Below are 13462 nucleotides of genomic sequence, written 5' to 3' on the forward strand. Positions count from 1 at the left end.
ATTCGTTCGGTACGCGTGCGTACCAACCCAACAGGGTGTACCTCATATTTTCTGTACAAACAAGTGCACGTAACACCCTTAATCAACCCATGTCTATTTATTTTAATGGGAAGATTTCTATTCTTGTTTCTAATCTAGAAAAGATAAATCTATTCGTAAAAACACAATAGAAACCTCTAACCTTCAAGTCTAATAAGATCCGGGCAATAGAAGTGGATCAAAGCAAGCAGGGCTGCGCCGTCGCTCACATCCTTCAATATGTCTTCTAGCAAAGGGAAGTGCTGAAGAGTGCGACCTGAGAGATGATCTCTGCGGTACCGCACCTTCAGAGCAGGAGAGGATCCAAGTTTACAGAATGAAGACAAGCTTATTTTATTAAACAGAAAGCAGCACTCGTCACACACAAACGCAACATTTCTCACTTTGTGAATGCTCCTCTGCATCACTCTAACATGCATACTGTGGAGTAGATGTTTGCAAGTGGTTCTAACTGGTTTATGGCATTCATGTATTTTTGTATTGTATCAAGTCATCTGGGGTTTTGTTATATTGGTAGACGCCTTGTGCATCTTATCAGTGTTTGCATTCACCTATAAGAATTGGCACCATGCCAGCAGTTCTTAGTTGTAACAAAGAATAATTGAAAACACTTAGGGTTGATGGAGATAAAAGGGAGAAACAGTTAAGGTCAAAATGAAACAAAAAGGGGTCAATGATGAGTGTGTTATCACACGAGAGAACTCCACAGGCTCCAATAAACAATAGGCCAGAGCATGGCATAAATCAGGCTGGTGAGGGAAGACTGAAACGAATGGGTGGAAGTTAACAATGAAATGAAACAAGCTGTGGGTGGACGGGTGGAGCAGTCTGAAACTGGGCTCTGTACATGCTGCTTTATGCTAACAATGTGTTTGAAGTGAACTGAAGTTCACTTCTGCAAGGATATTTTAATGGAGGCAGGTGACTGTAGATTGAATTTCTAAGTGGTTTCAAAATGAAAGCAAACCAACTGGAAAATAATCTTTATTCATTGGTTATTTCTTCATTTGCCACTAGGTGGCACTGGGTCATCTTCTTTGTACATACTACAGTGTTTAATGTATTCAATTCATTTTGGTTTCTCCTTCTTAACTCTTTTTAAACTTCCCTAGTATGTGCCCAAGTGTGACACGTACACACACACAACAACATGCAACTCAGACAGACACACAAACACTCACACAGATAGCAAACATTTAAACTTACAGGTACAAGCTTCCAGTACCATTTGGAGGGAGACTAGTTTCCAAGAGGCACACAGGGAGGAAGGTTAGGGGGACACAAACAGGAAGAGCAGTAGACAAGTCAAGGGTCAGATACAGGGACACGAAATCAGAATGATCTCCTGTTAGAGAGGAGATAAGTCTGGTACTAATTGATATGGAAAAGGTTAGACTGGAAAGGATCACAATGTCATTTTAAGCACATGTAACAATCAATATAACAATACAAGTGCATCTCAGCAAATTAGAAAAAAATAGACAATTTATTTTTGTAGTTCAGTTCAAAACATGAAATCTCTGAATTATATAAATTCTTTAAAAGAGTGATTTATTTGAGGTGTTTGTTTCTGGTAATTTTATATATGGATTACATATATTTTATATAATATTTAAATTAAAAGCTAAAAAACATCCAAATCCATTTTATCATCAAATTTCAAAATTTCAAAAAGACAGTAAAGTCATTTTTGATAAAGAAATGTTTTGTAAGGTTATGTTATTCCCTACACACTCACTTGGCCAGACTTGGAAGTTGCCCAGCATACAGTCAGTGACACCCTCCACTAGGAATGTAAGCCACAAAATCTTCATGCCAAAGAATCTGGCTCAAAGTTCTGTATGCAACCATATTACTGAGAAGTTGAGTGGAAGGAAAAAATGAGTACTTAAAAAAGGTGCACAAGCAACAGGCATGACCGCAGGGGAGATGCGTGACAAAAGTGACTTTCAGATTATGAATTTCTAGTGTATGTACCTGTATGCTTTGAAAGATATTTGAAGACAGTTGCCGGTAAGCTTAAAACTTTCCAGTAGCTAGTTCACGACTTACAAAGCTCGAGACAGGTGTGCCTTACGTAAATACAGTTGTAGCATATTCTCTTATCTTACCTTTTTCCAAGAGTTGCTAGCACTATGTCACTTCTTATTTCTACACCAGGAAACCTGAAGTCAGGGACTAAAAATTTAAAGTTCCTAATTCCTCTGATCAACCTTAAACATATTAAAAAACACTAAAGTTGCATTTATTTTATAGAAAATGGTTAAGTGAGAATTATTTTGTCATACAAACAATTCGATTTTTTTAAAGTTTTCTTCCCCAACTGTACTAAAATTTTATGTGGACTTCACATTTTTTCAGCCTGCGATTATAATACTGCAACAAAATATTAGCTTATTTTTTAGGTGTTTTGCACATCTTTAACTAGAAGTGTCAATAATTGTGAATGCTTCTGTCCCTTAAAAACTCTATAGTTTGGAGACCATCTTAAATAGGTTGTTCTGAGTAAATGAATAAGAATTTATGCGGAAAGATTGTTGCCAGTTATAACTCATCGCTAATCAAGTAATTTTATGGACACTGACTTTCAGTTTAGTTGAACCACACGGACAACAGATTTAAAACATAGAGTACACAAACAACACAAGAAAAACAATGAATAAAAGTACATGGGGTGTCACACACAGACACTGACATTGGGTGTCCATAACCCAGATATGACAGTTTGCAAGGGCCAACTCTGTGACATGTCCTGTTTGTACCAATATATCCAACAAGCACGACTATTCAACACACTTAGACAGTGCAGTAAGAAAAAAATAAAAACAAAATCACTTACCTTGTGGTGTCCGGGTGAATCCAGAAAGTGCTGCTTCATTTTACACTCTTTTTCTGTCAGTTCCCTCATCTTTATGTTAATCTAATAAAAAAAATAAAAACATCAATACTGCAATTTAAAACCAATCAAAGCATTTAAAAATCCAAACATGAACACATTTGATTGGTTAAAACCTTGTTAATCCAAAGGATCATAGCATCTTCCAGGTCAAAAGGAAGTTCCTTGGAGGCACTGATGTTTGAAAAGCGTTTGACACAGGACACCACCTTCTCTATGCTGATCATTTCTGCTGTGTAGGCCATCATCAGAGCATCGATGAGGTGGATGTGGGCACTCTGGGAAGACAGAGATTTAGAATGATGTTGATGATTTGTGCATTCATTTTGCATTAGAATAATACGTTTATTTAGAATATGAACAAATAATGGCTATGGATTCTTTCAGACTCCATCACAAAAGGACGTTTTATGAGACTGAAGCATTTTCATTTGTTTCAATGTCTAATGGTTGCCGCAGGACTCTTAAGCATCTCTATTTGAGAACAAACACATCAATTCACAGTTGATGTTCTGTTTTCACAACTGTGGAGGATATAACTAACATCTTAGTGGAAAGAATTCCCATTAAATAAATATGTTGTACTTTGTGCCTCATAAATATTTTTGTGGAGCCTGTAAAACCAGCAAAACTGTCACATCCGATATTTAATTATTTACTGCAACATTCTCAGCTTGCATTTCAGAATCAGAATCAGAATCAGCTTTATTGCCAAGTTCGTACATACAAACAAGGAAATTGACTCCGGTACACTTTGCTCTTTTGTTCTGTTTTTGCATTACAGAATATACAAATTTACAATTTACAATGTACAATATACACATATCTAATAAAAGGTGCATTTGCAACATCTGTATGCTGTTGTTTTGTATAGTAAAAACCAAATGAGATCAGCTAAAATCCAAATGGGAAGTTTATTTTGCCATAAATGGGGAGTTTTATGTGTAATTTCACAGTTTTGTTGGATTATGTGACTGCAGAAAGTAGGTGATAGTCAATGAAAATGAATGGCTGATTAAGCTTTACTAATACACAGCTTTGGGACTGTAAATCAATGGAACAAGTTATATCATACAATACTGGCATTCTGACCTTGCCAACAATTACCAGTTTACGCTCCAAATGACCAGGAGGAATGTTCATTTTTATTTTAATAAGCTGATGAATGCTACCCTAAGTTTTAGTTCTGGGTAGTCTAGAAAAACTAGACATGCGAGGCTATTCAGCAGCCAGATAATACAAAAGACCTGCTTGCTTGTTGAAAACCTGTAATTTTTACTTTTATTTTCTTAGATTCTTTATTTACTGTGATAACAAGATAACATGACAAACCAAATACCTTTTTTAAACAAACTGCAGCCAAACGTTTGTTTAGTTCAGGGGTTTCTAGGTAACAGTTTGCCGTATACTTCTGTCCATGAGAGAAAATGCAAAAAGCGCAAGATGTTTTTAACAAGTCTGAAGCTCACAGCAGCTGTAGGGTAATTGCGTATGATACGAACAGTTCTTGAAACCACTGGATCCCGTTATTAAATAAACAAATGACAGTTATAGTCAGAAGGAAGTACCAACCATTTTGATGGGAGACGAGCTGAGATCCAGATCAGACACTGGTGTGTTGTTGGTCTCCAGGACATAGATCCCTTTTCTGGAGAGGGCTTGGATGACAGATTGGTGGTTTTGGAGGGAGGCGGCCTCTTCAGCGGGAAGGATGAGCCCACACACCCGGCTGTAGAGCTCTCCAGATAGCAGCAGGTAAATGATCGGGGGCTTGATGTGCTCCTGCTCATACTGGTCTGTATAGAATGGGTCGCGAAGATCCGAAGGGATGTGATCTGGAAAGTAGTAATGATCACACAACACTTGAATTTCTCAATTTGTTAACAACTTCCTTGACAGGAAGTTGTTTTTTGATGTAATGAATTTCCTTTAAGCCAAAAAAAATATCCTGCACCGTCACTCACACAAATGTTTCTTTACAAACACATGTTTACTAGTTTCTCACCATGTTACATAACCACAAAGCTCTAACGAGGTATTAGACTGTCTGGAGAAAAAAAAAAAAACTTAGCCCAGGGACAAACTCAGATGCTGAACAACATGTCAGGTAGGCATGCTGTGAAACAAAGGCTTAAAGTCAATGAGTTAACAGACTTAAGGGTGATGTTTAAGCTGGAAGCTATTTTTATATGCCTAGGACTTGTTAATCCAGATTTAAGACCTGCAAGACAATTAGCTTGCAGCGCGTTCTGCACTGATGCAGATAGGTGGTGACAAGAACCAAGCTGTTTTTTGTTTTTATTTACATTGCAAATAAATAGTGACGGATCCACTCCTATCAACAAAGTACATTTGATTTACACAGTGAGTCAAATGAGATGATCAATAGGACTCTTATTCAGTGTTGAATTTGTTTCATTAACCATTAATAGAAAAGTAGCCAAAACAGTCCAGTTTTTTCATATCATCTTTCTTAAGATTTTTAATTGATGCACAAATGAAACAAAAAAAATGTTTTCATTGCTACCCTCATTTTTAAGCTTTGAACACAGGATGCTTCCTTTTTCCTCTCAGCTCGAAGTGAATCCCACAGCAGATTGAATTAGAGAGAAAGCCTCACAAATGAACACTTATTAGATTTTGCTGCTCCCATTTGATCAGCTTTAGAGAAAACTGGAGTTAAGCACACGGCCAACTCAAATAATCCAAGGTCCTTTCAATCAATTTTTTGCAAATCAGCAATCTCCAAAGTTAGCATCTATTGTTACAACACACCAGAGGTGGGTAATTAATTACATTTACTCAGTTACGTTTACTGGAGTAACTTTTTGAAAATACTTCTAGGAGTACTTTTACTGCACCATACTTTTTACTTTGATTTGAGTACTATTATAATAAGTATCACTACTGTTACTGGAGTCATGTTTCTGGCTACTCTACCAAACATGAGTAACTTCACTCAATGAAAAAGCTTGACTTACCCTGGGATGTCCAAAGTGTGGTCCGGAGGCCATTTGTGGCCCTCGGAATGATTTAGTGTGGCCCTTGACCACAACTCAAGAATGTCATAAGCCTGGTCTGCTAACTCAGATAGTGGATGCAGATACAGCATCCACTATATAACTTTTTTACTCTCACCAGAGTAATTTCTTGAATGACTACTTTTGACTTTTACTAGAGTAAAAATATGTTGAAGTAGTGCTACTATTACTTGAATACAAGTTTGGCCACTCCACTCACCTCAGCAACACATCTATCAAGACAAAAATCGCCAGATTTCAGAAATGAAAACAATGAATAAAGTAAATCCAAAAAGAAGACGAGGAGAGAAGACAACAGCTGTTATGAACACTATAAAACAGATGAGGGGGAGGGGCATTCAAAGGTTAAAATCACTCATTCAAGTTTAAAATGTACCGGATTGCAAAAATATTACATATAGTCAATACAAAGATATAAAGTGTTAGAATAAATAGTAACACTTGTGCTTTGTTAACCTCAATCACATCTTTTTGTGATAAGAAGGGTATTACAACCATCTATCAGCAGACTTCATGCAGTCGGGTGATGCAAACGGCTGTCGTCTTAGAGAATCAAAAGCCATTTACCATGACTGCAATTTACCTAAATATGTTGGTACTTTTAACCTTCACATCACATCACTTTCGAATATAGAAACAGCACTCTGATCCCTTTCTAATATAGCCAGTTGTTGTTCATCAATCCTTGAGAAGTGCTTCCAGTTTTCTCTGTTTTCCGTCCAGCAATACCTTTCTCTATCCCTTTGATCACATCTGCGTCTGTTGTAATTGAGGCAGTTGCAAGGACAATTGTAACCTGAAGCAAAAATAAGTCCATGGTAGGAGCACATCAGAGCAAATGTGTAGTTTGAAAATTAGACACACACACAAACTGTGGTTTGTACACATATAGCATATAATTTACAAAGCAAATAACTCCATTGTTTTATCTTTTGACTTTTTAAACAGCTTTGGCATTTGTATTTTAAACATTTTTTGTAATATTTACTTTGATTCATGTAACCAAAGCCCAAGCATAGCAAATAAGCTTAGTCACTATCGAATAAAATGCATACTTGTTAATGCTCAACACTCTACACACACCGATTAACTAAAGATGGCAGAACTCATTGGAAAACACAAACACAGCAAGAGTGGATCTAAACAACCCACTACATGCTTGATATGGTCTACACTTTCTCACTCAGTGCTGAAGTACTTGTGTGCATTAGTTTCCAAGATCATGTATGAAATGCTCTTTGCACAATGCATCAAATCGGATTAAATCTGTCTAGTTTTGCTCCAGCTCCTCCTAAACACGCACCACTCTCTGTCCTGACGCTCCCTCAGCCTCAGCTGCCCTGAATGTCTCCTTGTCCTTCCTGGTTGCCGTGGTGATGGGTGATGAAGGGAGAAATGCCAGCATGGCTGATAGGAGGAGAGCTGGGATGCTGTCCCATCTCCTGCTCATTTGATCGTTTTATGGTGTGTGTGTGTGTGTGTGGCAAGAGGAAATGTAGGGGGTTGGCCAGGAGCTCTTCTGTAATCATTGCTGCTAATACTCCTTCGATACCTATCACCCGCCTCATCTAAGCATTACAGCCCACCCTGGTGAGCACATGTGAAAGTGTGAGGGGAATTAAGAAAGGTTGTCTGTGTGTGGGTTTTTACAGGGAAAGTCTTTGTTCCAATTCAGGCACTCTGTCAGACAGGATGCAAAGATCTTGCTGACAGAAGCGCAGGGCTTTCAGACTCTGGGCAATGCAGCAGAAAGATGCAGCTCTTCAATTCCAGTAAGAGAGCTTAATGGAGATACCTCCTAAAGAGTACATGCTGAAAAAACACTATCTTGCGATGCACACATGGACCCACCTGACAGTCTTACCTAACAGAAAACAATGAATGGTGTAGGGTCAACCTAGCAGCTTTTTCAGTCTACAGTAGCTCAAGACAAAGCTCTTAAATTTTCCCAAAAGGGATCATTTAGTAGCTCCACTACAATATTGTGATACTGAATCTGATCATTGTACTTCTACTCAAAATCAGCATAATCTAGATCCAGAACATAGTTGTCTCATTAGAAAACAATTAATAAAAAATTTTAGAATATAAATCTGATAAAAAAAAAAAAATCTATGGTTCTTTTACTTTCTTGTGCAAAATCTAGTAAAATATGTCTCGAATGGCCATGAATTAGCATATTATGAGTCTAAACAAGCAGGCTTTGTGGAACAGAACACAAGCCTTCAGCTCCAATCCCATTAAACACTTAAACATGGGACTGGCTGACTCTGACATTCACACCAGCTTAAAGGCAACACAGTCCTCCCAGCACCCCTGCATTTATGTGGAGGTTTGCATTTAAAGCTGATCAGAGTGGTTTTGGTCTTCTGTCCTAAACGAGACCCAGAGCAACCAGGGACCTGTGTAATTTGATCAAATTAAATAAGACCAATTGGGTTTATTTTGCTGCTATTTTCTACATCTTTGACATTTAACTGAATTTTAATTTGCCAAGAGGAGATAAGGTATACGAAAAAAAGAGACGTTTGTTTGTTTGTTTCCACAGCTAACAGGTACAAACATTCATGTGCACAGCAGGAGAACAAAACATAGCTCTGAATTCATATCCTGTCATCCAGATATATTCCAGAGACCCAGGGGAATGGCATGTGAGAAAACAAATGTGTGTAGCCTCACTCTATTCAGAGGTATTTTTTAACACAATGACAAGAAATATGGGCTGCACGGTGGCACAGTTGGTAGCACTGTTGCCTTGCAGCAAGAAGGTCCTGGGTTTGATTCCCAGCCGGGGGTCTTTCTGCATGGAGTTTGCATGTTCTCCCCGTGCATGTGTGGGTTCTCACCGGGTACTCCGGCTTCCTCCCACAGTCCAAATACATGCCTGTTAGATTAATTGGTCTCTCTAAATTGACCTTAGGTGTATGAGTGCGTGGTTGTTTGTGTGTTGCTCTGCGATGGACCGGCGATCTGTCCAGGATGTACCCTGCGACCCACTATGGAATAAGTGGTAGAAAATGACTGACTGACAAGAAATATGTTCAGGGAGTCAAATTGAGGGTTTTAGGCCAAATTTATTACTGCAACAACTGCCAAGCATGGCGGTGGGATCATCATGCTGTGGGGCTGTTTTTTTTTCCCTGGGGTACTGATGAATTGCACAAAATGGAAGAACTAATAAAGGAGGACTTGCTCTAATTCGTTAACCTGCTCTCAAATTAACACCAAGATCATTGAAACTTCAAGATAATGATCTCAAACACACCTCAGTACAGTAATGTATTCAAACTAGTTTCGCAATTGACACAAGATTAGTCCATTGTTTTCTAGGGACATTAAGACCATGAAAGAAAAAAAAACAAGCAATAAGAATCTGGAACTAAATTCATCTATCTGCCTTTTGAGTGTTATTAAGTGTTATTCTAGCTGAAAGATATAAATGGGATTAGGATATGAATTATAGTTATCATTGGTGTTCCTGGAATGCTGATAGTAATAGCTTTGATGATATGTTGGAAAAAAAACAACATGTATAGTAATTGGCAACTAAATTTTAAACAGCAAAACAGAGTCCTATCATTTCAAGTTTAGAAGATTGCATGAAATCGAGAGATATCGACTATAAATAGTCGGGCTCACTTCCACGCACAGCGTGGGCTCTGGAACCCATCTCCTCGAGAGGTGCTGGACTCTCTTCTACTCTGGAGTGGCCCACGGGGAGAGGCGGTGGGCTGGTGTGGGATTGCTTGTTGCCCTGCAGCTCAGCCGTCTCATGTTGGGGTTTACCCCAGTGGATGAGAGGGTCGCATCCCTGCGCCTTCGGGTTGGGGATAGGTCTCTGACTGTCGTTTCGGCCTAGGGGCCGGGCGGTAGAGCGGAGTACCCGGCCTTCTTGGTGTCCCTGTCGGGGGTGCTGGATAGTGCCCCTCCTGGGGACTCCATTATTCTGCTGGGGGACTTCAACGCCCACGTGGGAAAAGACAGTGACACCTGGAGAGGCGTGATCGGGAGGAATGGCCTCCCCGATCTGAATCCGAGTGGTGTTTTGTTATTGGATTTCTGTGCTAGTCAGATTGTCCAAAATGAACACCATGTTCAAGCATAAGGGTGTCCATCAGTGCAATTGGCACCAGGACACCCTAGGTAGGAGGTTGATGATCGACTTTGTTGTCGCATCGTCAGACCTTCGGCCGCATGTTTTGGACACTCGGGTGAAGAGAAGGGCTGAGCTGTCCACTGATCACCACCTTGTGGTGAGTTGGATCCGCTGGAAATAGGAGAAAGGCGGACAGACTTGGCAGGCCCAAGCGCATAGTGAGAGTCTGCTGGGAACGTCTGGCAGAGCCCTCAGCCAGGGATGTATTCAACTCTCACCTCCGGGAGAGATTTGACCAGATTTCGGGGGATGTTGGAGACATAGAGTCTAAGTGGACCATGTTCTCCGCAACTATTGTCGATGCTGCTGCCCGTAGCTGCGGCCGAAAGGTCTGCGGTGCCTGTTGCGGCGGCAATCCCCGAACCCGGTGGTGGACACCAGCAGTAAGGGACACTGTCAAGCTGAAGAAGGAGTTCTATCGGCTGTGGTTGGCTTGTGGGACTCCTGAGGCGACGGACGGGTACCGTGAGGCCAAGCGTGCCGTGACCCGGGCTGTGGCAAAAACCCGGGCCTGGGAGGAGTTTGGTGAGGCCATGGAGAAGGACTACCGGTTGGCCTTGAAGCGATTCTGGCAAACCGTCCAGCATCTCAGGAGGGGGAAGCAGTGCTTCGCCAACACTGTTTACAGTGGGGGTGGGAGGCTGCTCACCTCGACTGGGGACATTATCAGGCGGTGGAAGGAGTACTTCGAGGATCTCCTCAATCCTGTTGTCACGCATTCCCTAGTGGAAACAGAGGCTGGGGACTTGGGGTTGGATTCTTTCATCACCCAGGCTGAAGTCACCGAGGTGGTTAAAAAGCTCCGCAGTGGCAAGGCTTCGGGGGTGGATGAGATCCTCCCTGAGTGCCTCAAGTCTTTGGATGTTGTTGGGTTGTCATGGCTGACACGCCTCTTCAAAATTGCGTGGCGGTCGGGGACAGTGCCTCTGGACTGGCAGACTGGGATGGTGGTCCCCCTACATAAGAAGGGTGACCGGAAGGTGTGTTCCAACTACAGGGGGATCACACTCCTCAGACTCCCTGGTAAGGCCTACGCCAGGGTATTGGAGAGGAGAGCCCGGCCGATAGTCGAACCTCGGCTTCAGGAGGAGCAGTGTGGTTTTCGTCCCGGCCGTGGAACACTGGACCAGCTCTATACCCTCTACAGGGTACTCAAGGGTTCATAGGAGTTTGCCCAACCGGTTCACATGTGTTTTGTGAACCTGGAGAAGGCATTCGACTGTGTCCCTCATGATGCCCTGTGGGGGGTGCTCCGGGAGTATGGAATCAGGGGTCCTTTATTAGGGGCCAACCGGTCTCTGTACAAGCGGAGCAGGAGTTTGGTCCGCATTGCATGGTCCGGGTGCATGTTGGACAGGGTGCCCTTTGTCACCAGTCCTGTTCATAACTTTTATGGACAGGATTTCTAGGCGCAGTTCCACCAGCTCCTTCAGGTGGAACGGATCAAAATGACAGCAAATTATTGTGGAAAGTTTGTGTGAACATAAATATCTGGTTTTAACTGTAGACCTTACCAACAAGCCTTGTATTTTATGGCTTCGTCTCCTTGTCTGAGTCAAACTGCTGAGCTGTCCTATGCAGAACTCTAGGAGGAAAACACTTCATCTCAGTATGGCTGAGTCATAAACTCAATGTCATAACAACAACTTTTCTGTAGCACGAGGGCTGCCACAGTATCTGCTTCCACATCCATCACTGTCCGGCTGGGGTGCTCGTGTCCAGACAGCGAGTGGCACAGAAACCCACATAAAAGGAGTCATTTCCAGACATATAATAACCAGCATGGCCATGTGATCATTTTAATGTTTCAACAGACCTAAATCAGACCCAGCAATGTTACTGACCTCTGCATTAAGATTGTTCCTCATTTGATGGTCAAAAAAGAAAACTTACACCCAGATATGATGAGTTATACATAGATGCAAACACACTTTAGTACCATATTTGATTAAAAAATCAGATTGAACCTTAGAAATTTGCAACATGTGATCATTTTTCTTTCGTTAGACCTTTATCATTAAAACTAAAAGGGGTCTAAGATGAGCTGACACACGGGTACAGTTTGGACACGTCAGCGGTCCTTCACAGGGCAAAAACACTGAGACAACAGTCTACCTTCACACTAAGAGATGTTGTCAATTCACACATTCATCTCTAAATTAATTTAATCATGGGGGGGAAACCTGAGCACACAGCAGGCGTGCATACGCCACAAAATAAGCACAAGTCTGACCAGCAGATTCAGTTCAAAAACAAAGATGTACTTTTAAGATTTTTAATTAAACAATCACCACAGAGAAACAGCACATAGTTAATGCTGAGTAATACTCTAAGTTAGTCATTCGCTGATAAAACGAATTCCAAGGTAAGATCTAATTTAAAGTGTTTAACTATCATTTCATTTCTTGTTTTTTATTTACTGAGCTGAATGCCTTTTGGCTCTTTCAACAACACTTTAGACTAGAAACTATTGGAACAGAGTAAATCTAAAAGCTGAAATAATCTTCTGAAGCCTGAAAGTAGCATCGTAGCTTCTGCAGTGTCAGAACAGGTCAACTGAAGCACTATGAAGGATAAAACCAGACGAGCCTTAAACTTAAGCAGTTGGTTCGAGGTCAAGCTTGACATTGTTGGCAGCAACAACCCATCAAAAACAAAAAACACTCAGGTTATCATAGGTTAGTGCATCAGTAGAGGAAGTATAAGCATCTACAACTTGATTCAACCATTTTAATGATCTATATTTTAGATAAAGCACTATTAGTTTTAATGAAAGGTTGTAACTCATATAGTAAGGCTTTGCAGTGTGTACAACATCATTTTACTTGATAACAATTTACCTACCTGTACGTACGTGTGTAAGAGTCAATGACAAATTTGTTGGAACATATTTGCCAGGCGTCCAAACAATGACAATCAGTTGCAGGTGGCGTTCGTGTTTTTATAGTTCTTAGATATTTAAATCACTAAAACTGTTTCATATTTTGTCGCATCACAACCACAACATACAATGTATTTTATTGGGAATTCAGTTTCCTTAAAGACCAACACAAATTAGTGCATACATTTAAAGTGAAATCAAGATTTTCCAATTTTTCTAGAAGTAAAAATCTGAAAAGTGCGGCATGTATTTGTATTCAGCCCTCCACTGTTTTAGTACTTAGTAGAGCCACCTTTTGCTGCAAGTATTTTGGGATACTTCTTTGACTGCTGTGCACAAATGGTGACTGATATGCTTACATTTTTCTATGTAAATTAGCTTAAACCTAATCAGAGTGGATAGAGAACATGTGCTTCCTGGATTCCCACATCATGATGCTGCCATCACCA

At 40.6% G+C, this 13462-nt stretch overlaps 1 protein-coding gene across 4 annotated transcripts in view; it reads right to left on the bottom strand.

The window, feature by feature from the left end:
- camsap1a (calmodulin regulated spectrin-associated protein 1a) overlaps positions 1-13462 on the bottom strand; it is a 29686-nt gene that overhangs the window by 15052 nt on the left and 1172 nt on the right. For 2 of the 4 annotated variants that reach the window (XM_047373022.1, XM_047373024.1), the window contains exons 3-7: positions 4508-4770; positions 3052-3213; positions 2879-2959; positions 1246-1278; positions 182-323 (exon numbers count right to left, since the gene is read on the bottom strand). In XM_047373022.1, coding sequence (XP_047228978.1) covers positions 182-323; positions 1246-1278; positions 2879-2959; positions 3052-3213; positions 4508-4770 — 681 coding nt within the window. The remainder of the gene's footprint in view (positions 1-181; positions 324-1245; positions 1279-2878; positions 2960-3051; positions 3214-4507; positions 4771-13462) is intronic. The other 2 variants (XM_047373023.1, XM_047373025.1) reach the window with 1 other exon arrangement.

Source organism: Girardinichthys multiradiatus, chromosome 8 (genome assembly GCF_021462225.1).
Source record: "Girardinichthys multiradiatus isolate DD_20200921_A chromosome 8, DD_fGirMul_XY1, whole genome shotgun sequence".
Lineage (NCBI taxonomy): Eukaryota > Metazoa > Chordata > Actinopteri > Cyprinodontiformes > Goodeidae > Girardinichthys > Girardinichthys multiradiatus.